Below are 27328 nucleotides of genomic sequence, written 5' to 3' on the forward strand. Positions count from 1 at the left end.
GATCTTGATTTGTAGTACAGGCCTCAGGTACTAATGAAGTTGTATCAAAACCTTTTTTATTTTCTGTGAATCACAATTACATTGATGTAGAAATTAGAAAATGCTATTGTCAGACTCACTGGTGACAGCTGATGGTAAAATCTGTTCTGATGCAACAGGCTTGTCCCTCAAACACATGTCCCTGTTGTAGGTGCTGCAGTAAATGAATGGACTTCTGCTAAATTGCTGATTATGTAGAAGACAGTGTGAACATGAGACGATCACTGTACAGACTGAAAACAAATTTCCCCAGTGGACAGTAAATACTATCTTAGCTATCCGTCTAGCTACCTACCCACCCGGTTGTCGTTTTTGTCCTGTGTATTTTATGTGTTTTAGGTGATCTACACCTCATTTGGAGGCTCGCCTAAAGGGCTGCACTTCAACAATCTGATCGTGGGGCTGGTGCTTCTGACCAGAGGACGCGATGAGGAGAAGGCTAAGTGTAAGTTGTTTCTGATGAGTTTGTAAGTCTGTGTTGATGCTGTCAGTGGTGGAATGAATTAAAGTGCATTTACGCAAGTACTTAAGTACAAATTTGATGTACTTTTACTTTACTTGAGTCTTTTCTTTTCATACCACTTTCTACTTCTACTCCACTACATTTCAGAGATAAATATTGTACTTATTACCCCACTACATGAATCTGACAGGTTTATTTACTAGTTACTTTACAAATTAAGATTCTTTTTGCACACAAAACACATTTGGTTTATAAGATATGTTTTATTTTAAATTAAACTACTCATTAATATAATGCTCTACAAGTACAACTGAAATGATTAGCCAAATAAACAGTTGATTGACATAACTGTTTTGATTGTTTCCTGTTTATAAAATGTAAGGATTTTTCTGCAATGAGTACTTATAGCCTTCTTTTTATACTTAAAGTACATTTTCCTGGTGATACTTACATACTTTTACTTAAGTAATTTGTGCCAAAATACACCTGGGAAGGGACTTGTTCTGATTGTCTGACTTAGACCTTGTTGTAGAAAAGTAAAGAAGGACCTTACTATGTTTTAAGGTAGACATAACTTCATTGGTGTTTGAATTATGCTCCTTCCTTGTTGAATTACTTATTTCATTGTTTAACAACCATCAGCTCTGTTTCTCTCTGCTCTGCCTCTCTCTCTCTTTCTCTCTCTCGCTGTGTCTGTCTTTCTCTCTCTCTCTCTCTCTCTCTCTCTCTCTCTCTCTCTCTCTCTCTCTCTCTCATTCTGTTCTGATGGCTACGGTTGATGTGTTGCAGGCAGACTATTCAATCAAGATGTTATTACTGACGTTATTATTTCTTACTGCTGCTACTTGCAAGAGGCCTGTCTTTCTGTGATAAGGCCAAACTCTCTTCTGACACTTTGTGTGTGGGTTTGTGTGTGCATGCTCACAGACCTCTTCAGCCTGTTTGCCAGCGATCTGGGTGGATATGCTGCCAGGGATGATATAGAAGCGGTTCTGCAGGTCCTGGATGGAGAAATCCCGGCCTCCCTCAAGAAGTGCTTCAGTGATGTAAGCAAACGCCACAGCCTGTCTGTCACCACATGGATACGCATATCAACATTTACAACCATACAGGTCAAATGTCTCATTAACTCATTTTGGACTTAATAAAAACTACAACATGTGAGCTAAAGACTGATAACTACTGCATGTAGCCTCATTATCTCATTGGCTAATAATAATTGGGTTGGTTTTCATCATTACGGTCACACACTCTTATTACAGCTATTGTTACACGTTTACCACATGGAGCCAACTCAACAAAGATGATGAAGTTTGACAGTACATTGAGTTATTCTACTGGTATAAAAGTGCCTTTCAAATCACAATCCACTGCAGACAACCACTGTACATTCAACACAATAAAGTATAATCCACACTGTTAGACAACATTAATAGTAGGCATATCCCAATTAAGTTTTTTTGGTGATCCAATACATGCTGTAAATACATGTATTATGGTTAAATATGTATCTGACAAATTGTAACAACAGCTGTAGCCTACTAATTTGGCCCACCTTATTTCTCACAAGCTGCCGGATCCAGGTCTTGATTTAAATCTCAGTAGTTATAAATATAGAGTTTGATTGGGAGAATGCGACTCCTGAAACTGACAAGACATGATCAGCTAGAGAGAAGACGTATGTCTCAGTTGGAGATATTGGAACTACAAAAACACTCAGTCCACTCTCGGTTGTACAGTGGTGTTAAGAAAAGCTTCTTTTTCCTCATTTGGTAGAGTACAGCCAAGTTGTATTTAGGCCAGCAATTAAGTTACTCACAGGATTATTATTAATCATTGACAGCTGATGCAACATCATACCGGCGACGTTTGCGATGGCAGAACAGCCTTGGTAGCGCAGCTGGGATGCAGTCGCTCTTCAAATGCAGCCTCCAAAGGCTGCAACCCCTGAATTAGGACCCAGTGTTTGTGTGTGTGTTACTTGTCCCAGGAATAAAATTGGTGTTGGGAGTCATAAATCGCCATTTTTCCCATCAGTGTTCCTTTTTTATGGCTTTGTTTGATCTTCAACAGTTCATCTTGGTCGTGTCTACGTGCCCAAATGAGTTACTGCCACGTGGTTGGCTGATTAGATATTTGAGTTCATGACCAGTTGAACAGGTGTACCTGATTTAGTGGTTGGTGAGGGTGTGTATATACTCTAATCAATTAATTGACTTATCATCTAATCACTTTGCCCATCATCATTAAGAGGCCTGTTTCTGGCAAATGAGCATTTAGACAGGAACACAAAAACAGACAGATACAGATTTATGAAATTGTCTTTTCGTTTGTGTGTTGTGACAGAGTGACAAGGTGAACTATGAGCGCTTCAGGAACTGGCTCCTTCAGAACAAGGAGGCCTTCACTTTATCCAGATGGCTTCTGTCTGGAGGTGTGTGTGTCACGCTCACAGATGACAGCGACACGCCCACTTTCTACCAAACCCTGGCTGGCGTCACACACTGTAAGTCCCCAAAACACTCAATGTGTGTTGCATATATTGCATGGTGTTCATATTAAGTCATATTAATAATATGTCCAGAGAAGGTTTAGTTAGTGGCCAGTTTGTTAAATGTTTTTAGACTATACCATACATTCTTGCATAAAAGCCAGTTTACAGATAAAATGCTTGGCATACCTTTACTATAATATTAAAAATAAAAATGGTGAGCCTTTACTTTAAGCTAAGTAAACTAAAGCCAACATTCCCTGCAGCTGTTTTACAATAATGACTTTCCAGTGGCTCAAAGGGCAGAACAAACTGTCCAGCATTGTTATTAGCCATTAGTCTTCAGGAATGATTACAGCAAGCTCATTCTGTTTTAATTAGTGAATCATTTACACATTAAAAGCCTTCCAGAAAAAGAGGTTTTAAGCCCTCTTTTGCTGCTGGAAGGGTTTAAGGTGAGACTACTGTGCAAGAAGTGTTGAGGTACTTGTTGAGTAACACTGAAAAATATAAAATAAAAAGCTATCGAAAAAACAGCAGAGTATGACATGACTGTCTTTGTACTGATATAATTAGTTGTCAAAATGAACATTTGGCCAGTTCTGTCTGCTTTGACATTTTAGAGAAATTGCGAAATTGAGAAAACTTGACTGCAGGGTTAGAATGTCTCCTTAATAACATTTTATTTCTATATTTTGTTTACTTTTGTTGTAAAACTGTGGCTCTAAATCCCCTGCTAGGACTTGAAAATACTTTCATTTAGCTTTGGCCCCATCAGTGGCAGTGAGCACCCTGGGAAATGACTGACAGGCTTGACTTAGCAACCTGATGCATTCACTCTCCTCCTTCCACTCAATTTTCCTTTTTTATATTATTCCGTCTCTTCTTCACCAAGCCAAGTCTGCCTTCTCCCACTGCTACCCTCTAAACCCAATTCCTCTATTTCACACTCTTCCCTGCACTGTGCAGACTGCACTAGTTCATGTGATTGTAGATGCGTGATGGCTGCAATTTGCATATTTCTGGCAGCGTGCGTGTGTGCAGCACCTGCTGTAGCGGTAACTACCACAGAGGTGGGTTTAAAGTGATACTGTTAAAGTGGCAGTCTAAATAAATTTAGCCAGGGTTTATTTAGCCAATTAAGGACAGAGGGCTGGAAAGAATCTGCCTTATCCAGAGAACCTAGATGCTGCCTTTAATCTGCCTGCTACAAGGTCATCCTCTTAACTTTGTGTGTGTGTGTGTGTGTGTGTGTGTGTGTGTGTGTGTGTGTGTGTGTGTGTGTGTGTGTGTGTGTGTGTGTGTGTGTGTGTGTGTGTGTGTGTGTGTGTGTGTGTGTGTGTGTGTGTGTGTGTGTGTGTGTGTGTGTGGGGCTGGAGGGGGGGGGCGGGGAGAGAGTGTGACTGACACACGGTTCTTAACTCTTTCTCGAGCAAGAGCTTGACTCATGACAGAGCTTGAGTCCTTTGCTAACCTGCCAGTTACAATATTATGACAGTGGAAATGTGTGGGAATAACGGCCTTCGGGAAAGGATAACGTAGTGTCTGTGAGCTGTTATCACAGGGAGTTTGCTATGGTACATGGTGGATGTGGCAGCACCTCTCTAAGGATGTTCCCTGGATAATGGTATGGTATCTCTGCTGTCAATCGGGGAGAGTTGCACCTTTAGGTGGGTATCAGGCCAGACAAGACACCTGCCATAGAGACAATAGCAGGACATTGGCATAATAATTTGTGGCCAGACTGTTCTTTAATGTAGATACCTTGTGACTGTTGTTCATGGTCACTTCTGGAACAGCCAATATTTAAATGTTTTGCTTGAGGGCCGGTTGGTTGTTTTGATTTACACTGATAGAAAAGGCCATTTCATCTATTAGTTTATCATTGGTTTATAGAGAAAAATTAAATTTGACATTGTTGTGAATATGGTTGGATATCAAACCTCAAAATGTGTGTGTAAAACCTAAAATTTAAAAAAAAAAAAGTACCAAAAGCCTCTATCATATATCCTGTGATTTGTACATTTGTCTTTTTTCTAATTGTTAATCAGATAGTTCTTGATCTATATCATATATTACGTTAGAGCTTGGCAACATATTATATTAATATCATGACATGAGACTAGAAATTGTCTTAGATTTTAGATATCATAATATTGTAATATGGCACAAGTGTTGTCTTTTCCTGGTTTTAAAGGCTGCATTACCGTAAAGTTATGTAATTTTCTGAACTTACAGACTTACTTAACTGTTCTATTATTTGCCGTTACCCACATAGTCATTACATCCACATTATGTATGATGATTTATCAAAACATCTCATTGTGTAAATATTTTGTGAAAGAACCAATAGTCAACACTACAATATCATTGTGGCATCAATATCAAGGTATTTGGTCAAAAATATCGTGATATTTGATTTTCTCTACATTTTGCCCAGCCCTATATTACATTTAGCCAATTTTGTTCTGCCTTTTATCTATCCAGTTCTTGAATGGCAGTTTGTGTTAAGAGACCATTAGAGAACTTTCCATTTGGTATCAGCACACATGAACCATGACAAAACAAAACAAATTGGCAGTACTAAACAGATTTCTTTGGCACGTATAGCACATTGTGCATCACCACAAGCCTGTAAACATAGAGGCTTCAATGAAGAGAATGGAGAGCACTGCAGCGCTTGGGAGAGCTTTAAAACCTATTTTATACAGTCTGTTTAAAACTCACAAAATGAAAGTAGTAGCGCTTGTGATGCAGTAAAATTAAATGAGAATCGAAGTCATAAAAAAAAAAAATTGAAAAATATTTAAAAATCAAATCGTGAACAGGGTGAATTGAGATTGCAATTTTATAACGATTAATGGCGCAGGCCTAGTGGCAGGAGTGCAAGTCATTAGGCTTATTTATTTTTATTTATTTAAGATTTATTTATTAGGACAACGCACATTAATCAGCATTTCTGTAAATGCGCCAGTGTTAGCCAGTTGGCAAATTTTGAGAGTTTTCTCGAATTTACCACTAATGCATTTAAGATCCTTTAGCATTTGCCAGAGTAAACTGCCAAAACTTACATTTAAAATGCTGCCATCACTACAAAGATTTAAAATCCACAGAAATGAATCGGTTGACACCTTTAGCGCTACACTTATGTTTGTAGAAGCAGAGAGCGACCCTGAGATGGATGGGAGATGTGCAGGAGGCGATCCATAGTCTGGGTAATGAGTTTTATAGATTAGCAGTCAGACGATAGCACAACTGTCATGAGGAATGTTCTGCATGACAAACACAAGTATTTATTTACCTTCTTGTCCGCCAAGACTAATCATTGATGTCTTAAAAAAAACAGTATTGTTCCCTACCAATCACCGTTATTTAGCACATGATACGTTTGCGTTTTAGTCTTAGCTTTGTTGTTTAGGACCACAGTGTGTGCGTGCGTGTGCTTTTTTCATGATTATTGCCCAGGAAGTGTTTTTTCTCTGTTTTCGTTGGGTTAGCACTGTCCAGTTAACCTTTGAAATGGAGAGATAGTCAGACTCTAGTGCTCACTCCATGTCTTAGTCCATAAAGTCCTCAGTAACTTATCTCTCTCATGTTATTTCCTCCTTGCCATCCATATGTAGTCCCCTTCACATTCTAAACAAATGTTTTAGTACTCAGTGCTTGCTTTTAGTCTGTCTAAGTTGAAACGTCTGAGCCAGGAGGAAGAGTTGAACAGTGGCGGTACAACGGTGATTAGGTTTGTCCCAATCGGGCCGCGCTGAACAGTCCTGATGTCAACTTCTGGGACTACAGGAAATCAGAACCTGGATAAGAGAGGGATGCCGCTTTCAGACAGTCCAGGATGCTGCTTCACTAGCAGCAGACTACAATTATCATATCCCATATGATTGGCACTGTGACCAATAGCTGCTAAAAACAAGCTTTTGAGAAGGTTCCTTTAATAGCTCGACTGGGAAGCTGCAGTCCAATTTCTTCCAGGAATTGACTGCCACGTGTCTGTGTTTTGACACCTGTTATATGTTTGGTTCCATGCCAAAGGCTAGCTGGCTATCTGCTGAATCCTATTACCTTAAGCTGTGGATTAGCATGTTGAAAGGGGGCGGCTGGTTCAGAGCTTCATATGCTATATTAGTGTAGTGGCTATTGCGTAACCCCATCTTAAGTTTTCTGCGGTATCATGACCACTATCATGTTAACTCTGCTCCTCCTTACTATGTCACAACTAGTGAGTGTTCTAATTAGCAATAGTTTAAATAGGTCACTTGATCTGGTACCAAGTGTCAATGCTTTTCTAGATTTATTGTTTGGTCTTTAAAGCTACAGTATGCAGTGCTTTCTTCAAAAAACAATGTAGAGACGTATACAAAAGTAATTCCTCTTAATCATCACTTATGAGCCACTAGAAGTGTGTGGTGGTGTCTGTATCTGCAGAGACCCTGCCCTCTGCCTGGATTCTCCTTTATTTCCTTATTTTTACTTTAATGTGTGCAGGACACTTCTGGGTGGTTACAAAGAGCCAAACAGTAAAGCCATAATCCATGCATATTCTACCTTTCAAATATCAGGAATAAGTAAGGTCAGATCAACACTCAAAGATTTCAAAAGATCAGGCGTTTAGGTCTTTATTTTGAGCGAGAGAGGGAGGAATGACATGCAGCAAAGAGTCGTAGGGCAGAGTCGAACCCGGGCCGCCAACCGAGCTATCTAGGTGCCCATATCTTACAAATTGACATTGATCTAAAACAACGGCTGATAATAATAGATATTCTGTCAGTTGAATGATTATTTGACTGCACCAGCATACACATGGTTTTTAGAGGAATTGATTTATTAATATCAGAAATACGTTACCAAAACAAATACCATCATAGGTTAAAAGCAATGAAATGCCCCATAAATTATTTAATTTAGTTAGATCCTCTTGAATACATTTGTATAAAAGTAATTGATGGAAACCTGCACTTATTCACAGATGATTCTGCTGAAATGTCAGGAATGTAATATGAACATAACTACTATCACCTAGTCAAGTTGGTAGATAAACTAGGGGTTGAGCGTCTGAGGGTAGAATAATGACCAAACTGGTCTGATTCTCCTCAGGTGTTCTGCTTAGAGCCACAGGACATGTCTTTTTTTTTTCTTTCCCAGCAGCTATTATGTAATAGTGTATCTCAGTATGTGGTGGTGTCACTGTTGTGTTCTCCATACTCCCACACTGCCATAAAACAGCTCTTCACCCACCAGTCACCAGCATCAGTCTTTGTGAATATTGGCCCTGTTGCTCTCAGTTTTATAATATTACATTAAATATTATTTAACTCTGTTGCACTGTTTGTATTTCTGACTTTGGCGTCCTCTGTTTCCCATCCTGCAGTGGAGGAATCAGACATTATAGACTTGGAGAAGCGCTACTGGCTACTGAAAGCCCAGTCCAGAACCGGCCGCTTTGACTTGGAAACCTTTGTCCCATTGGTTTCTCCTCCCATCCACGCTTCACTGAGTGAAGGTAGGACAATATTTACCTTTTCACATGTCTCATGGTAAATCCATACTGTGCAGTATGTAGGCCTTAAAGATTTTAAATCCATTCCATCACCAGTGAATACAACCCTCTTTAAATACTTGCTTTGTAAAAATGCTATTTTTGTTATTGATTTTGTTTTCCAGGCTTGTTTCACGCATTCGATGAGAATCGGGACAATCACATCGACTTTAAAGAGATCTCTTGTGGACTTTCCGCGTGCTGTAGGGGGCCCATTGCAGAAAGGCAGAAATGTAAGCCATTACAAATGAATAAAACCAGACACTTCACATGATCACAGAGCCTTTCATTATTAGAAGTGCTGTCTATTTATTCTTTGTAGCTTCTTTCTGGAATTTGAAAGTTTGAAAACAAAAAATGTTTAGGGAAAGTGTTGATTTGTGCTGGAGTTTATTAGAGCACAATCATCATTGTCATCAGAATTTTGAATGGTGCTTGAAATTACATTTGCCCTGCCAGGATTGGAAATATATACACTATAACACTACGATACAATACTATGCTGTATAGAAATAGAGCATAGTGTTGGGTTTTTAGACAGAATTGTGCCTCATTATCGTATTTTTATTTCACCACAACATCACTCTCTTTCACTGCCAGTTTGCTTCAAAGTGTTTGATGTGGATCGTGATGGGGTTCTGTCTCGAGATGAACTCCATGAAATGGTGGTGGCCTTGTTGGAGGTGTGGAAGGACAATCGCACAGACACACTCCCTGTAAGTCCACAGACACACAGACACACACACACACACACACAGACACACAGACACACAGACACACACACACACACACACACACACACACACACACACACACACACACACACACTGGATGTAGATGTAGAAGTAGGTATGGACTGTATGTGAAGGGCCCTGCTCTACAAAGTTATTAAAGTTGTGCTAAACATCTAACTTTCCCAAATTTTGTTGCCCCTCATGTTGTCTTGTTTTGTTTTTACATTTCACATTTCCTTTCATCACTTTTTTCCCAAAATCAAGTTTGAACAAAGCCAATGTAAAAGAGAATTTGTTCAAACTAAAGAGAGAGAAAAAGCTACTGGTATAATTGTGAACAACTCACTTTTACAGTCTGTGTAATACACCTCATTTCTGGTGAAATAATGTCACTATCGTAATAGTGGATATAGCACCTGTAGCGGAGAGAGGAGAGACAGATAAGTCTATACAGTCACCAAGAGCACGATACCGGAATATGAATTGGTTAATATCAATTTTGAATTTGAACATAATCATCAAAGTCCGATCCAGGAGACATCACCCAATCATATCCTAGACCAGATTTACTTGTGGCTTTGCTTTCTTAGCAGTTTATTTAGGTGTTGCTTGCAGATGAAAATGCTGGATTGCCACATGAATTTAAACTGAAAATATTCTATTAATATGGTATTTATGTTTGGTGTTTGCTGCTTGGTGCTAATATATTTTTGTTACCTCGCAGGAACTGCACAGTAGCGTGTCAGACATAGTAGAGGGTATGCTGAGGATGCATGACACAACCAAGGTGAGACATAACTCTCGGTGACAGAGTCATCATTGATGTAACTGTCAGGAAGTTAATCCTTTGCCTTCTGTCCCATTATATATATTGATTTTATAACCTTGGATGTACTGGACAGCTCCCAGTGACCCACAGCAACCTTCTAGTCACCCTGCCTTCTTGTCTTATCTCTAAGCTATTTTCACCTACAATGACCATAGCATTTCTTTCAACCTTGCAAGGTCTCAAAGCAAGCTATATTTTGACAACAGTAAATGTGAGTATGCTTTGTGTTTTTGACTCCTCACCAGCTGGGTCACCTGACCCTGGAAGACTACCAGATCTGGAGTGTGAAGAGTGCGTTGGCCAATGAGTTCTTAAACCTCCTTTTCCAGGTCAGTTCCCACTGTTCCCACTGTACCCACTGAAGCCCCTTTCACACATGCACTGCAAACCTGAACAATAATAGCCAATAAAGCCAATGTGTGAATAGAGCTGCTCATTGCGTTTATTCACGGAGAGCCAGTAGGCATGTGGATGACTTTTCTATCATGTGGCTCGTAAAACTGGGGAAAAAAAAAACATGGGGTGAAGAAGAAGGGTTTACACAAAGACGGCAACAGAAATGTCTAACTGGTTCACAACCAGGTTAGAAACGTCTGTCAGTAAGGACAAACGCCAAAATCACAGATTCACGGAACGGCAAGCGGCTCAGTTGTTAATTACCTAATTACAAATTGGCTATGAGCGCGGTGTAATCTGCGTATTATAGTATCTCCGGTAAGTGACAATGCGTTGTGTGCTGGATGTGTGCTACATAAAGCACTTTGAATTTCCCTGTTGCTGAAATGTGCTATACAAATAAAGCTGCCTTGCCTTGCCTTACATGTGTGAAAAGGAAACCTCGACCAATGTCTGCACCTGACTCTCCTGATATTGTCCGGCTATACTGTATAGTAGTTGTACAATTAGTAATATTGTTGAAATTCTTCATCATTTTCCATATGTTTTGTACATCTTTGTGTATTTGTCTTGTTCCAGGTCTGCCACATAGTCCTGGGGCTCAGGCCCGGTAGTCCCGAGGAGGAGGGACAAATCATCAGGTACACACCTGTCTTCTCTATCTGTCATCATGTATACAACTTTGAGGAATATGCTGTTGAACCTAATTTCTGTTTGTGTGCAGGGGTTGGTTAGAAAGGGAGAGCAGGCATGGGCTGCAGCAAAGTCACAACTGGTACCTCATCTCCATGCTGTGGTGGCAGCAGTGGAAGGACTACGTTAAATATGTAAGTCAACTTTTGAAGAGGTATTGTGCTCAGTGATGTCATAGCTAGTGTTGCCTAACATGCAGGGTATTGTTGTCAATGGCAAGTTGATAGTTTATCTGATTACAGCGATTTAGAAAAAACAAACAAAAATAAATGCTCTGATGCTTTTAAAGTCTCAAGGCCTTTGACTCAGGTATATAATATGACCATGTTGTGGCAAAGTTACTGTACCCTTTTGGTTTTTGAACATTTCAAATTGGATTGCCATTTTGTTTTCTCTTCCATTATTCAGTCTGGCATTGCGATTACGTTAGCCATTCACTCTTTGGGACAGTGTGTTATTTTGCAGTTGCCAATCTGTAATGATTGTTTTCTGTTGACAGAAGTGGTTAGTGGCAGCTGTTTCTTGGAGCAGTTAAGGGGTTTCTTGGTATTTAAAGAAAGATGTTGATTTAAGAGTTTTTATTTTGACCTAAAGCTTTAGTGCGTACATTTTTGATATTATTAAACGTCCGTTACATTCAAGCCATTGCCAAATGAGTTGCTACAAAGAGGTTAAGACTATCAGCTCCACACAACCGTGTCTATAGTTCTCAGTCCGGCTATGTTCAGAAGATCGTGGCGTCCGGTGTGACAGAAACTAGGCACTTTAGCTTTAAACATCCTGTACAGCTATGTCAATCTTATCCATTTTTCTACCAACTTTCAAAAACCGCCAGAGCAAGGACAGGTACGCCTGACTGCATCTTGAAGACTATGGTGAACAGGGACAGTGAACTTACTGTCCCTGTTCGAGCTCCATAGAAGACAGTTTCACCTCAGAGCCTGTTGTAGAGACGGATGTGAAGCTTAACATATCATCTTTTCTTATTATATCTAATTACAAAGCCTCCTTGACCACTGACATTCCCTTCTTTACCTTGGTTCTCAAAAACTTAAATTGCAAATGTTCCAGCTGATTGACTTCAGTTTTTATTTGGCAAATTCCCACATTGTTTTGTATGGATTCAAGAGGACTCTTTTGTCCAACTCATGCAGAACATCTAATGTGACATGTTATACACAGTATATATATAACTTGGGTATTGTAAATGCTCTCACAGAAATAATAGCTCAGGGTTTAGATGTTGTATCAACATCTATTTTTAAAGTGGTTTTCCCCACTTGTTTACAGATTTCTGTACTGTAAGTGTTACATTTTTTTAACTCCACTTTCAAAAGTGCTGTTGCTACAGATTTGGATTTGGATTTCAGTTTATGAGCCAAACACTGCATCTTGCAAAACAACATCACCCTGGGACAGTAGCAGTGACAGTCATGAAATCAAACCCTACATTAATCACCGATATCACTTGAAACAATGACAGGGCAGTCCCTGCTGTTGTCTCCCTTTTCAGGAGCATAAGGGCATCGTGGTGGAGCAGCCGTCCATTCTGAGCTCATTGCGAACTCCAATGGCCACAGGCACTATTGAACTCAGCCCGCCAGACAGACTGGGTGGACTGGGAACCTTTGGCCCGGTCAGCCCCACTGAGGAGAGGTCACCTGATGCTGTGTCCAGCGCCTCGGAAGCCACAGAGATTGGTCAGTCAACACACTTCACATAACAGTAGATGTCATACAAAAAAACTAAAATATTGTCTATGTATTGTCATGCCTTTGAACGCTTTTATCCAAGTACACTGGCCATATTAAAAGACAAACTCAGACCAGCACATTGTTGAGTATCACATCAAAATAATACTGATATATAATACTGATATGTACATAATTCTGAATTACCCCACTCCCCAAAGCCTTTCTCAGCGACTGGTCTTTATTTAAATACTAGTTTTTATTTCAGAATGTACTGTAAAGTATTTGCCTAACCTGACCGGCTTTTATTGTTCATGCAAGCTATTCTTTAGGACTCACTGCCATATGGTATTAAAGTCTGTGTCAGGACATCTTTGATTGACAGACATGAGAGGGGTGTGTTCCAACAACCAGGATCAGAAACCCACCAACCAAAATGTAAATGGGTTAGCAACCCAGCTTACTTAAGCTCCATGGTTAGAATTATTGACTGTGGACTGCCATTCAGTTTCACATTAGTCTGGCTTACCGGATGTTCAGTACGGGCAAAGCCTGATGTGCCAGATGTCAGGCATTCTCCTCACCTTCCACTGGCTCTGCTATTTCGCAAGAGCAATTGTTGCTGGCATTTAAGGCTTAGCGCTGCCCAAGAAATAAAAAACAACCTGGAGCAATTTTCCTACTCGTGCAGCCGGGCGATACTACAGAGCTAACACAACACTGTGGAGATCTTTGGTAATGCGAGGCTAGTTGTACACACAAAACATGTATTATCATTGTATTTATTTGTAGCATTTCAACTGGCATTTTTACACTATTCACACTAGAAAACAAATGAGTTCACTTGAATAAAACATCCCAACTTGACCATAGATTGAATTTTAACACTTTTCTCTGTTTCTGTGTGATTTCTGTTTTTTCCTCGCTGTGTGTGTGGCCTGATTGCTCCATCTTATGCCTTCTGACCCAGCAGCCCTGAGCCCGCAGGTAGCTCCCTCTGCCACAGAAAGCTGTTTTGCCCGTCAGCCCAATGTATCGGACAATAACAATCAGTGTTTTGCTGGAGCCAACGGCCATCTCCCCTCCCAACTGGCAGCACAGAGACCTGGAGCCATCGACAACCAGTCTCTGGTCAATACAGAACCCATGAAGGCAAGATATGTGTGGGTGTGGGTGTGCGAGAGAGTGTGTGGGTGTGCGAGAAGAGGTGTCCTCTTAATGTAAACCTTTTGACCTCTGCTCTCTTGTCCCACATCTAAACTGTTCGTAGGAGGTGTGTGTGCTTCACATGAAAGCAGATATATGTGAGAGATATTTCAGTTTCAGTTCCAATATTTCAGTTCGTAACATCTTGGTGGTTACATCAGAACACAGTGTGGGAGAGGAATATGTTTTGCCAGCTCCTTCTTTGGTTTGACAGAAGGAATGATCTGAGATTCCTAATTAGGAGGCACTCCTCTGTTGACAAAGGCTCTCAGGGACCAGATGGTGCTTCCTTTTTCCTTTGTCTTATCTCTGCATTATGCTGTACTAATAGCAGGCTGCCTCTCTGTACATAGCATTAGGGTACTGTCTCTGTCTATTATCTGTAATTCAAGTAGGCAGAATAGGGTCTTTTGTGCACATATTTAAATACTGATGTCTGTGCTGTGCCCCTGCAGGCCCCTACGATAACCATGGAGGGTGGCAGGCTGAAGCGCTCCTTGCAGCTGGTGCCTGGCAGAGACTTTGAGACAGTGCCTGAGCCGGTGTGGCGTGCGCTCTACCACTGGTACGGTGCCAACCTCAGCCTGCCTCGACCGGTGAGTGAATACAGTCTGAAATCAAAACAGCGGATGAACCTCACAAACACTGATGCAACTGCTTAGTATTAACATCACATTATACTTTTAAGAGCAGAGCTGTCAGACTTGAACAAGTCAGACTTAAAGGATTATTACAACTAAGTTCCAACAAGGCAAGAAACACACATGGACAGGCAATCAGACAAGGTCGTAAACAACCTTATTTTGAACTAATACTGAAAGTGAGGGCAATATCAGTAATTATCCGTCATTGCGCAGTATAGATTTGAGTTGAACCAGGAAGTCTCTTTGTAAATTGAGAGGAAGGACGCAAACTGTATTAATCCCTTTCTGGGAAAGATCTATTGGTATTTTACACGCACACACACACGCACACACACACAAACAAACATCACCTATTTGTCAGCATTCAGAGATCTGAAGGACTTGCAACTGACTTTTTCAATTTGCTTTTACATTTTTTTAATGGACTTGAGATTTGCTTTGACGAGAATTAAGTTGTTTAAATTCTATCATCTATTTCAAGGCAAAAACAATATATACTGTTTTTATCTTATTGTTAAGCAGATGTGCACCATAAGATGAAAAAAGTAAATATTGTTTTTGCCTTACAACCTTAATAAAAATAATTTTGAAAGTGTAAATGACTCTAGTGAATGCTCTCCAACTTTATTTGTTATTTTTTAATCACTTTAAAACAACCATAGTTGACCAAAGTGCTGTACAGAAAAATACTAAAAGAAACATAACATTATAACACAAGTACAAATAATACTTGCGCAATAAAAACATTTAAACTAAAAAATTAAAAGCAGTAAATGAAGTCGACATCTCACAAGGTGTCAAAGGCCACAGAGAAGAGGTGGGTTTTAAGACGTGATTTAAAAACCGACAAAGAAGAGGCCTGTTTAACGTGCAGAGACAGATCATTCCACAGTTTTGGAACCAACACCGCGACACATGTTCTAGACCCTTAAAATAAATTTGGGCTATATGCAGTGATTTGAAACTGGCCACATTCAGATGCCAGTATTTGTCTTTGCCCCTGCATTATAATCTAAAGAACAGCTCCGTTTGAAAATAAGTCATTAATAGTGAGATGAGCCATTTATTTAGAGAGTAGTGCCACCCAACGAAGACACACTGCTCAAGCTGCTGCTTTCAGGCCGCCAAATCTGCTCATGTCTCAATAAATAACAGCTAAACATCAACAAAGATGCTCATGTTTGGATGCTTTTCACAGCACCTATTCAATGAGGTTCAAACAAGTTCTGGTGTGTCAGGCTTGTGTGAAATCTCTAATGCAAAATCTGTCGCAGACAACATCTCAGGTTGAAAAGGTTCGGCTGCAACTAAACTGGGGTACACAATCAGTGCATGCATTGGGGAACCTGTAAAGGAAGAAATCTCTTAAGCACTTCTTATTGTTATGGAACATAATTTAATAACCATGGTAACAAATGCACGTTTGCACAAGAGTGTGGGTATTTCCCCTGATGGATCAGAAAGTGAAGATGTTTGTGTCCTACATATAGTTTAGTAGTTCCTCATGTAAAAGAGAGTGAACCGTAGTGATCACACAACAACTGATGACACTTTGACAGACTGATCTATACACCCAGTGCTTTCCATACATGAAAAGTTTAAAAAAATTCCTTACACCCCTGCAGGTTATCCTGGAGAGCAAGACAAGCCAAGCAGAGCTGGAGCTCTTCCCGCGCTACCTCCTCTTCCTCCGCCAGCAGCCGGCCACGCGCTCCCCCCAGTCCAACATCTGGGTCAATATGGGTATGACCAGCCTGCGAATGTTCCCACCGTATTTACCCCCACCAAGAGGTAACGTAAGCCGGCAGCAAGACCAGAGCAAGCCGTCGAAAAATGCTTCATTAAGCTACCCCGCATCCCCCCCTTTTAATCCTCCTGGAGTGGACTGATCCAGCCCTGGCAGTTCTCTGAAGTGGGCAGTAGACAGAATCAATGATCTGTGAAGGGGCAAGACTGCTGATGACTCTAAAAGTTGTATAATTCAAATCTTTTCAATCTTCACAGACCTTGCCATTCAAGCATTAGTTTCGACGACACTTGTTCTAGTGTTCTACACTCATCTTCATTATTAAGTATTCTGAATCATAAAAACAAAACAAATCATAGCAACTTTGAAATTGTTGGAAGAAAAAATTTGGATTTGTCCTTCGGTAAATCACTCGTTTGTCTTTTTGAACACCTGAAAACTGACCAAATTTGAATCTGCCTCAGTCTAATCAGTGTCGACTGGCACTCTGGTTTATGTAGGTTGATTACAGTATACTGTGCCACATCAATTACTTTACTCACAGTCATTTCCATATAAGTCAATTCAGGTCCAATGTATTCACAAAATATACAGACCCACATACAATAATTGTAGCTAGATTTCCCTCCAGTGTTCATCCCCTTGCATGGTATCTAAATGGATAAAAGGGACAAGTATCCACCGAAAATGCCTCACTGCCAAAAGAAAGCATGTGACAAAGCATAAAGTGGAGATGTAGCCACTTGCTCGTGGGTAATCAGGTCGGGGATGGCATCAGCACTCAGCATGAGAGCGCGGGCGCAAATCAAGTCAACAGATCAGGTTTCAGGCCACAGGGCAGACCGGAGTCCCCAGTGGTGCTTGGGCTTCTACCATGATTCATAATCTGTCAGAGCAGCGGCTTGTCACTGCTGGACATTAAGACCCTCTTTCAGGCATGTGGCTAAATATCTCAAATTGATCAAATTTTGCATCATATTCCACATCATGTCTACCTGATAGCCTGAGGCAATAGTAGAGCACTCGAACAAGTGTAGCGGATGGTTCCTTCGGTGGCAGAATTGAATAGCAAAGCTGTGTAGATAGAAAAAAAAAAAAACATTTAAAAATCAAATATTAAAATCACTAGTTTAATTCATGTTAAAGTCAATATGAGTACAGTTTGTCTTTGATTTAATCCAATCTGAGTCCACTAATTCCACTAAGTTGATTGACCAATCAAGTCTGCGCTGATTGACAAAAAAACCCTTTCTTGCTGCTTTCTTACAACTAATCCTCAGTCACCAGAAGAATCGATCAGTTGTTTGCGTCTGTGAGCTTGAACACACAAGGACTTTGTAGCTAAGATAAAGTCAAATGAAATGTCTCTCTTGTTTGTGTGCCTTAGCAGGTAACGTGCCGTCCCCCAACGCTCCTCTGAAGAGGATGTTGGCCTACACAGGTTGCTTCAGCCGCATGGCCACCATCAAGGACATCCACCTCTACCTGTCCCAGAGACTCCGCATCAAGGAGGAGGACATGAGACTCTGGCTCTACAACAGTGAGGTGGGGCCGCACCGCTGTCGCAAGAGCCGCCATTACTTTTATGCATTTACCTTTTATGAAATGTTACATATTGGTCAGCCAGTATTAAGGCTGCATGATATGAGGGAAATATGCGATGAATTTGAATATTGCGATAACGATATTACTTGCGATAAACAAAGATATTAAAGTGTATTCAGTTCTGCTTCTCTGCTGCTTTCAGTAGTCCGCTAAAATGCAACAAATTGCTTGTTGAATTTAAAATGAACAAAAGGAAATAATTTCCAACATTCTTTTATTAAACAAATTGAACATTGAATTGAATATAACAGGCAGCACTTAAAAAAGACAGTTATTATATATTATTAATATATTGTTAAATATTTTCTTTCAACTACCATAAACCGCGTCTTGCTCACCCGGTAGAACGTGCGACCCATGTAGGCTGAGTCCTTTGCAGCGGCCCAGGTTCAAATCCGACCTGCGGCCCTCTGCTGCATGTCATCCTCTCTCCCTCTGTCTCTCTGTCCCTCTCTCCCCTCTTCTCTGTCTATCCACTGTCACTATCTAATAAAGGGAAAAGCTCCACAAAATCTTAAAAAAAACTACCTCTGTTAATGTATTGTTATGTAAATATTATGGCCATATGATATTGCAACGCAGTAAACATTTTTTTTAAAACAATATATTGTGCAGCCCTAGCCAGTATATAACACAATACTTCATAACAATGAAGGTAGTAGTAGATGATGTAGAGTAGATAATGTTGAAAGAAGGTTCACTGTAGCACTAAAAACATCAGGTTTCATCATGTCACAACATGGTTTTGAAATGAAATGAACAATGTGAGCACATTATAAAGCAAAATAATTAACACAGGGTCCCTCTACAAGACAGGACCATAAGATGACATGGTAATGCACACTGTAGGACCCAGTTAATAATGTACTTTTTTGTGGTGCAAACTCCCAAACAAACAAATAACAACAAAAATCACCTAAAACTCATTTACAAGTTGTGAATATAGGGCCTTTGGGGCCTCTAGAGATCAGGGGCCCTGTGTATGTAGCCTGTGTAAATAGTTTATTATCCAGCCAAGGCTTTAAATGTTGTTTGACACATGTTCAACCACATTTTATGCAAGAAACATAATATAATGATAATGATGTTAATACCTGTCGTAAAAGGTTACTGATTTAAAGATTGATGAGCTAGTGGCAAATAGAGTTCAAAATACCTGTATCACTATTTACAGTCAAAGGCCAGCTTGTTGCCAACAGTTGCATTCATAATGTAAAGCAGGCAAACCACAGGGGCTCCAAAAGCCCTAGTCATATTGTGTGTGTGCTAATTTAACTGAAAATGTATTAGGGAATATATACCACCAAGGCACAATATCAGCCGGGGGCCGTTAAGGTGGCGTATTATTATTATTATCTTAGTGTGAGGCTGTGTCTTAAAAAGAGTCCCAAAGTCTAGATCCAAGACCGTCATAATTTCAGTTTACTAGTTTCATGCTGCATATTTCTAAAATGATCTATGTTTAATTAAGTTGGCGCACAGCGAACCAGGGGCCGGGTAGAATTCCGGGGGGTTTGCCCTAAGGTCCCCTATCAGGTTGTTACGACCACGTCTCATGGTACATTTTAAAATGAATTGATGCAGAAGAAAGGTAATAATTCCATAGTCCTAATAAATCAAAAGCTACTCTCGTGGTTTCAGCATGTTCTCTCCTCTCTTTGTCCCGTAGAACTACCTCACCCTCCTGGACGATGAAGATCACACACTGGAAAGCCTGAAGATCTACGATGAGCAGCAGCTAGTTATTGAAGGTCTGAAAAACTTTCCTCTTACATTTCTTTTCAGAACAAACAGAACTCTCTTCAGACTTATGAATTGTTATATCAACAGATCATTTCATTGATACCAGGTGAATCTAAATAACGGCACATGGAAGTCTGAGTGAACTGGTCTAATCCCAGAAATCTCTTTCTTCCTCCACAGTCAGGAACAAAGACATGAGCTGGCCTGAGGAAATGTCTTTCATTGCCAACAGTAGTAAGATGGACAGACACAAAGGTACGCTAGAAGACACTGGATGAGCTTATTGTACGTTTGTAAACGGGTAGATGGGTAGTTTCCGTCAGGTATTGTCTTGGAAAAAAAGATGCTCCAATTGGTGGGATAGAAACTGTGCTCTATTAGGCAAATGTTACATTTTAAGGGAAATCTTTCAATAATTGCACATCTACTCTTTGTAGCATAATAGTGGGAGGCAAATGGGAGACAATTATTGTCGAAACATAAGAGCCTACAACAACATCTAATGATTTAAATGTAATCTGTGGCATTTAATTGCAATGCTTTGATTTGAGAGGCTGCTTTTTGTAATTGTAAACGTTTCCATGCGCAGTAATGTTACTGCAGCAGATACTGTGGGACATTTATGCAGCAAAACAAAACAAAAAACTGTAGTTTTAAACTGAACATAGAAAAATGTAGCTTCTGAATTTCTCTGCTCACTGCCATGTTTAGAGAGTATAATTCATATTTTCTTGCAACACATCTGCTATTTATCAGAATGAATAAGCACAACTGCAATCCTAACCTATCACTAATCTTTAAACCTTTAAACCCTAAGACCAAGCACATTTTATGAGAAAAAACCCAAATGGACTTATGTACAGTAATTATAACAGTTTCTCATGCTATGTGTTTCGATCAGTAAAGAAAGCATGTTACTTTAAATCTTACCAGTATGTCCTTGTTTTCCATCCCAGTTCCCACAGAGAAAGGAGCTACTGGCCTCAGTAACCTTGGCAACACCTGCTTCATGAACTCCAGTATCCAGTGTGTGAGCAACACCAAGCCTCTCACAGACTATTTCATCTCAGGAAGACACCTCTATGAGCTTAACAGGTGCCATTAATGTTTATCACTTTGATATACATCTTTCCACCATTCTCCAGAACTTCTCATTTTAACTGGCTTGTGTTGGTGCATTTACAGAACCAACCCCATCGGCATGCGAGGTCACATGGCCAAGTGTTATGGTGACCTGGTGATGGAGCTATGGAGCGGGACACAGAAGAACGTGGCTCCACTCAAGCTCAGGGTAAGCATTTGCATCACTGTCTGACACATGAGATGTTAAAGACGTCTGTGTGTTTGTACTTTTCTGACAGTCTGCCATACAAACTGTGAAGTTGGTACGTTTTTAGAGTAGCATCTGTTTTAAAGCTGTCAGTGTGCAGCATCTTTCTTTCTTCTGGTCAGGTATTAGTATATAACTCTTAACTCATAACTCTTCACCTTTCTGCAAGCTGAATCACCATCTTTGTGTTTGTGCGCTGTGTCTAAACTTGTTAAAGTGCGACATGAGGACTTTTAGTGTGCCCTTGGAGAAATAACGTCTACAATGTCATTACTTCCTCTCCAGTGGACAATAGCAAAGTATGCCCCACGCTTTAATGGCTTCCAGCAGCAGGACTCCCAGGAGCTGCTAGCCTTCCTGCTGGATGGTCTCCATGAAGATCTCAACAGAGTCCATGAGAAACCCTACGTGGAGCTGAAGGACAGCGATGGCCGGCCTGACTGGGAGGTGGCCTCTGAGGTCAGAGATCATGCTGCTGTTCAAATAATATTGTCTACAAATAAAATGAATAATACTTCTCTCACTCCGGCATAATAGTTTGGACAGATACATATAAATCTGCTTGAAATTCAGAGTAAGAACTCGGCTGTCTTATGGTGTGTTTACACCAAACGCAATGCAAACTTTTTGCGCAAGAGAGATTACACACAAAGTTGTGATGTTGTTCCCTCGGCTTTACTTTAATAGTGAGTTTTTTTAGCTCATCGTTTAGCTGTCCAGGCTGGAACTTTACTGGTTTTAAAAATAAATCACATTGGAGTGGAGGGTGGATTTTGTCCATTTGGCTATATACAGTATACTGTATATATATTTAATTCAGTTGCAGGAGAGATAATTAAGAAGTGTAAAGGCAAGAGAGGGGGAATAGGCTGGTGTTATGACTTGAGCATCAGGCCTTTCTGAACCATTAATGGTACAGTTTCAACTGAGATCTGAGCCTTCCCCTCCTTGGAGGGATGTTGAGGTAATAAGCTGTCACACCCTCTGCTTTTCGTTCTGAGAGTCAAAGGATAAGGAGAAGAGAGCAGTCAATACCGGTCAGCCCGTCAGCTAAGCTCTCCTTTAAATTGGTAATGTCGCTGTATTGATGTTCTGTTTGTTTTCTGTATGTCCTGAGGGATACATTTGCAGGATTATTGGTGTGTGATCTCACCATTCTCTCCCCCTCTCTCTCTCTCTCTCTTTCTCTCTGTGTGTGTTAATACTCTTCCACCCTAAAGGCATGGGAGAACCACCTGCGTAGAAACCGCTCCATCGTAGTGGATCTATTTCACGGTCAGCTCAAGTCCCAGGTGAAGTGTAAGACCTGCGGACACATCAGTGCTCGCTTCGACCCCTTCAACTTTCTGTCTCTGCCCCTGCCCATGGACAGCTCCATGCATCTGGAGATCACTGGTAAGAAGGCTGGAGGAAAGATTCAGAAAACTGTATTCGTTTTTTTCAAACTTTCTAAATCACGTTACATGTTGTGGTTTGTTTGTAGTCATTAAACTGGATGGCTCCACACCTGTGCGCTACGGCCTGCGGTTGAATATGGATGAAAAGTACACAGGGCTGAAGAAACAGCTGAGTGAACTGTGTAGTCTGAAGCCTGAGCAGATCCTCCTGGCTGAAGTTCATACCTCCAACATCAAGGTACCGAGACTGGTTCACTGATCATATAGCAGGCCTCGTCTCGCAAAAAGTGTAGCCGGTAACACAGAGGGACAGAGGCAACATCATTATTTGTGTCTAATGCGGTTAGATAGCAATTTTAAGGCTCAGTTTACTCAAACTACAAAAAAGTCTAGGTACATATCAGAACAGATATGGTAAAACGTCAAAACTGTCTGCATGGCTTGATGCAACTACAGGTACAGAAAGGGTTTTTATTTTTTGTAATTTGGGTGAATGAAGTAGATGAGGCTCTTTTCACAACTCAGTGTTATAACATTTTTAATGTCTGTTGATCCATATTACGCATTCAGTGCTCTCTGTTACTGTACTGCTGTGAAGTGTTGCAGTCTGATGTCCCAATTCTTCGTGTTTAGAACTTTCCTCAGGACAACCACAAGGTCCGTCTTTCTGTTAACGGCTTCCTGTGTGCATTTGAGATTCCGGTGCCAGGTTCACCAACATCACTGAGCTCACCCACACTGACAGGTAAAGCTGTTCACTCACACGTTGTCTTTGCACTCTTGTCAGCATGGATCTGTCTGAATGCACAGTTGTCCATTTTGTCGTCTCCTTGCTCTTCCCCCATTAGACATCACCCCAATAGCCAACTGCTCAGCTGCCAATGGGGACCTGGGCAGTAAGACCGTCCTCATCCCCAACGGTGGGCCCAGCACCATGGTGCCCTTTAACCCGGAGTCGCCCCTGGAGAACGGGGTCGCCAATGGACACATCACACCAGTACAGGAGAGTCCCTTCATAGGCTACATCATCGCCATGCACAGAAAGATGGTGAGAACTCAATACAGAAGCAGTGCACTGTATAGTACATTACAATGTGTGCAAAACAAATGCTGTCATTAATTTTATAGTTGAATGGATGCGTGCTGTTTAAATAATGTATTTCTTAGTTATTAATGTTACAAAATCCTTTCTCTACATCATGCATCCTCCAGCAGTTAGTTGTAGTGGCTCTATAGGTGATAGTTAGCAAAGAAATGATGGGCCTGACTGTGTCCCAGCTGTTAGTAAAACTTAAATGTTTGTGTTGCCCTTTCAGATGCGTATGGAGCTGTACTTCCTGTCATCTCAGAAGAACCGGCCCAGTCTGTTTGGCATGCCGCTCATCGTTCCCTGCACTGTCCACACCAGTAAGAAGGATCTGTACGATGCTGTTTGGATCCAAGTGTCCCGACTGGCCAGCCCACTGCCTCCACAGGAAGCCAGCAACCATGCCCAGGACTGGTAGGACTTCGGTCTTCTCCTTTCTACCAACATATTTTTGTGAATTTTTCCGCTGTTGACGGAGCTACATTTAGGCTAGCAGTTATCCCCCGCTTCCACTCTTTGGGCTAATCCAAGCTAAGCTAAACACATCACAATGCAATGTGAGTATCTTTACAAAGAGGAAATTGATCTTTTTTTAGATCTGAAGTGGAGATGATTAGGAATGTCCTGCGCTATCAGGATCAGGGCTCATCGGTATCCTCTATCTAAAGCCTGATCTATTTCTGCTCCTTTGTTTAGTGTAATTTATTCCAGGCACAACTAACTGCCGACAGTGCCTTGTCATAAGAATACAAGAGTGAAATTATTTTGTAACACACACCGTTCTGAGCAAGCTAAGTGTCAAAAACATATCCACACTGAATTTTCTTCTTCTTCTTTTTTCCTTTTCTGCAGTGATGACAGTATGGGCTACCAGTACCCCTTTACTTTGCGGGTTGTGGGTAAGGATGGCAATTCCTGTGCCTGGTGTCCTTGGTACAGGTAAGACATACCTACCTGAATGTTATTTCATATACACACAAATTAGGGAGTAATGTATCTGGTGGTGATGTCTAGATTTGTATATGATGTATGATATACTGTATGTATGGTGATTTTGGCCATGAGCTGTTCTATAAACAGAAAAAGAAACAAAATCTAAGGAAAATTGATTAGAATGATTAAATTAACCTCAGAAACAAATAAACAAACAAAAAACAAAAATTAGATGTAGAGTGACACATATTTGATTTTTGAAGCTAGGAATGTTCATAATTTATGGGTTCCAAGTTTGGAAGTATCCTGCCTGTGAACATGTACTGCAGCTGTACCTGTGTCTGTCTGTGCGTTTCCAGGTTCTGCCGGGGCTGTGCAATAGAGTGTACAGAGGACAGAGCCTCCGTGGGAAATGCTTACATAGCTGTGGACTGGGACCCCACCGCCCTGCATCTCCGCTACCAGACCTCCCAGGAGAGGGTAAACCACTGACTTAAATATAATAGTGCATGTTGTTTTCTTTAATTACATTTTTTTTAGCTATGAGTGTGTACCTCCTTCTTTTACATTGGTTTCAGTGTTAATTATCAATCATTTACCTTGATGCTATCTTCTCCCATCATAAAGAGAAATGCAGAGGCAGTGGTTACATCCTTAAAACAGGTTGTTTGGCACAGTTTTTCTTTCTATCATTGTAATGTCAGACTGTCACACCAACTGTCCTTTGAAGATACACTGTAACTGTCAACAGCACCATTTTTATTTTACTCTTCTCGGTACTGTAGTTGATCATTGTTAAAAAAAGAAAAAAACTCTTAGGATAATCTGGTCAATATCTTGTCAAGAGTGAGCCTTCTACTGTAGATCTCTTAGAGTGAGGCCTGCTGAGTGAGTTTCGCTGCTCTGCGTCATACTTTGTTTCCAGACTTTTCCAGCAGTTTATGAATTTATCGCTGTGGTTCACAATGATAAAGTCTTGCAATATCGTGTATGTTTTGAGATAAGAGCTGGCCGAGATAAGTAAATCTGTTAAACAGAATCTGCTTTAGTTCTAAAGTTGAGCACAGAGTTACCAGTGAGCTGCTTAATGCTCAGTTCATTCAGCTTCAGAGTGAGATCCAATAAAGAGTCCAGGATTCTGGGTGCCATTAAGGTCATAATGTTACTTCAGCTGGTTTGTGAAAGTGTACTCAAATAAAGTAGCATACTATAAGAATGGTGGTACATGTCAATGCGGGTATTTGTAAAAAAATAAATAAATAAAAAACATTCAGAAAACTACACAAGCCAAAAAAAGACAGGTTTAGGTGGCCTCCATAAATTGCTTGGCTTTACCTTAAAAGACATCATGTTGCATTTTTCCAGTCTATGCTCTTCATCTGCTAACATTTGCTGGTTGTGAAAGCAGAATAGGGGTCGACTGCTAGCTCACCCTGTAGAGTGTGCGCTGCATGTAGGCTGAATAACGGCCCAGGTTCGAATCCGACCGGCAGCTCTTTCCTGCTTGTCACCTTTGCTGCTTGTCACCCCCTCCCCTTACAAAAAGAATAGTGTGAATTCATCCTCACGCTGTTCAGTATCCTCACCCTCATGGTCTCCCTGCAGATTGTGGAGGAGCACTGCAGTGTGGAGCAGTCCCGTCGGGCCCAGGCTGAGCCCATCAGCTTGGACAGCTGTCTGAAGGCCTTCACCAGTGAGGAAGAGCTGGGTGAGGACGAGCTCTACTACTGCTCCAAGTGCAAGACACACCGGCTGGCCACTAAGAAGCTGGACCTCTGGAGGCTGCCGCCCATGCTGGTCAGTGGCATATTTCTAAGTCTGTGTGTGAGCTCTGAACATAGAACACTACGTGAGGTGTTCAATAGGCCTGCACAATTGATCGCAATTTTACCGAAATCGGAATATGTACTAGTGCGATATCCATATCGCAGAGGGGGCGCAATATATGCTAAAGGAGAAATTATGTGCCAAATCATTCTGAATTCAGTATTGTGGTGCTGCAGAGACTTCCCAGCCTACAAATCCTATTCTACAGACTAAGGGTGGAACGGTACACAGAAGTCACGGTTTGGTTCAGACATCACAGTTCGGTACGAGTTCGGTACAGTGGAGGGAAAAGCTAAACAAATATGGCAAAGGCAATTTATTTTTATTGTTTGTCTCAGGCTGTACCACATAGTGTCATGTAGTCTCTCCATTGAGCTAGCGGCAAAAAGCCTGAAGTGCGTAAGATGTAAACAGTGAACAACAAGTACCATACATCATCTCCAGACTCCATCTGTAACTTGTAAACAAAATAAGACAATCAGCTATAAAACTGAAAATACAGCATAATTGTTCTATGTATATAGATATATTTTGTCTATATATATATATATATATATATATATATATATATATATATATATATGTTAAGCCCCTCAAAAAGGCAATTTATTTTCCAGAAGAAGAAGAATTCCTTCAGTTCCAATAGGGCCTTAACTAGTTATTCAGAAAGTACCTCATGCATTACTTTTCATTAATAAGCAATAAGCATTACATTAAAAAATACCCAAAACCTAGGAAAAAACAGCAAAAACACAAAAAAGGACCCACAACATTGAAAAAGTGACAACCATTTCAGAAAAACAATAATGATGTTGAAAAAGTGACCAAAACCGGAGGTTTTTCATGGTTGACGGGAAGACAACACAAGGGTTAAAATGGACCTTGAAAGTGCTTGAAAAGTGCTTGAATTAGACCTTGGAATAGGTGT

General features: G+C 40.6%; 1 protein-coding gene across 9 annotated transcripts in view; it reads left to right on the top strand.

The window, feature by feature from the left end:
• usp32 (ubiquitin specific peptidase 32) overlaps positions 1-27328 on the top strand; it is a 59343-nt gene that overhangs the window by 22520 nt on the left and 9495 nt on the right. Inside the window, exons 3-30 of one of the 9 annotated variants that reach the window (XM_032508290.1) lie at positions 379-484; positions 1430-1548; positions 2849-3008; positions 8371-8502; positions 8664-8771; positions 9139-9254; positions 9997-10059; positions 10347-10430; positions 11077-11138; positions 11222-11324; positions 12674-12890; positions 13852-14033; positions 14543-14683; positions 16357-16522; positions 17866-18023; positions 19753-19834; positions 20007-20081; positions 20783-20921; positions 21012-21117; positions 21442-21615; positions 22377-22551; positions 22640-22791; positions 23187-23298; positions 23402-23601; positions 23870-24054; positions 24493-24579; positions 24933-25053; positions 26179-26370. In XM_032508290.1, coding sequence (XP_032364181.1) covers positions 379-484; positions 1430-1548; positions 2849-3008; positions 8371-8502; positions 8664-8771; positions 9139-9254; positions 9997-10059; positions 10347-10430; positions 11077-11138; positions 11222-11324; positions 12674-12890; positions 13852-14033; positions 14543-14683; positions 16357-16522; positions 17866-18023; positions 19753-19834; positions 20007-20081; positions 20783-20921; positions 21012-21117; positions 21442-21615; positions 22377-22551; positions 22640-22791; positions 23187-23298; positions 23402-23601; positions 23870-24054; positions 24493-24579; positions 24933-25053; positions 26179-26370 — 3717 coding nt within the window. Of the gene's footprint in view, positions 1-378; positions 485-1429; positions 1549-2848; positions 3009-4401; positions 4664-8370; positions 8503-8663; positions 8772-9138; positions 9255-9996; positions 10060-10346; positions 10431-11076; positions 11139-11221; positions 11325-12673; positions 12891-13851; positions 14034-14542; positions 14684-16356; positions 16523-17865; positions 18024-19752; positions 19835-20006; positions 20082-20782; positions 20922-21011; positions 21118-21441; positions 21616-22376; positions 22552-22639; positions 22792-23186; positions 23299-23401; positions 23602-23869; positions 24055-24492; positions 24580-24932; positions 25054-26178; positions 26371-27328 lie in introns of those variants that run through there. The other 8 variants (XM_032508296.1, XM_032508313.1, XM_032508317.1 and 5 more) reach the window with 8 other exon arrangements.

Source organism: Etheostoma spectabile, chromosome 3 (assembly GCF_008692095.1).
Source record: "Etheostoma spectabile isolate EspeVRDwgs_2016 chromosome 3, UIUC_Espe_1.0, whole genome shotgun sequence".
NCBI lineage: Eukaryota > Metazoa > Chordata > Actinopteri > Perciformes > Percidae > Etheostoma > Etheostoma spectabile.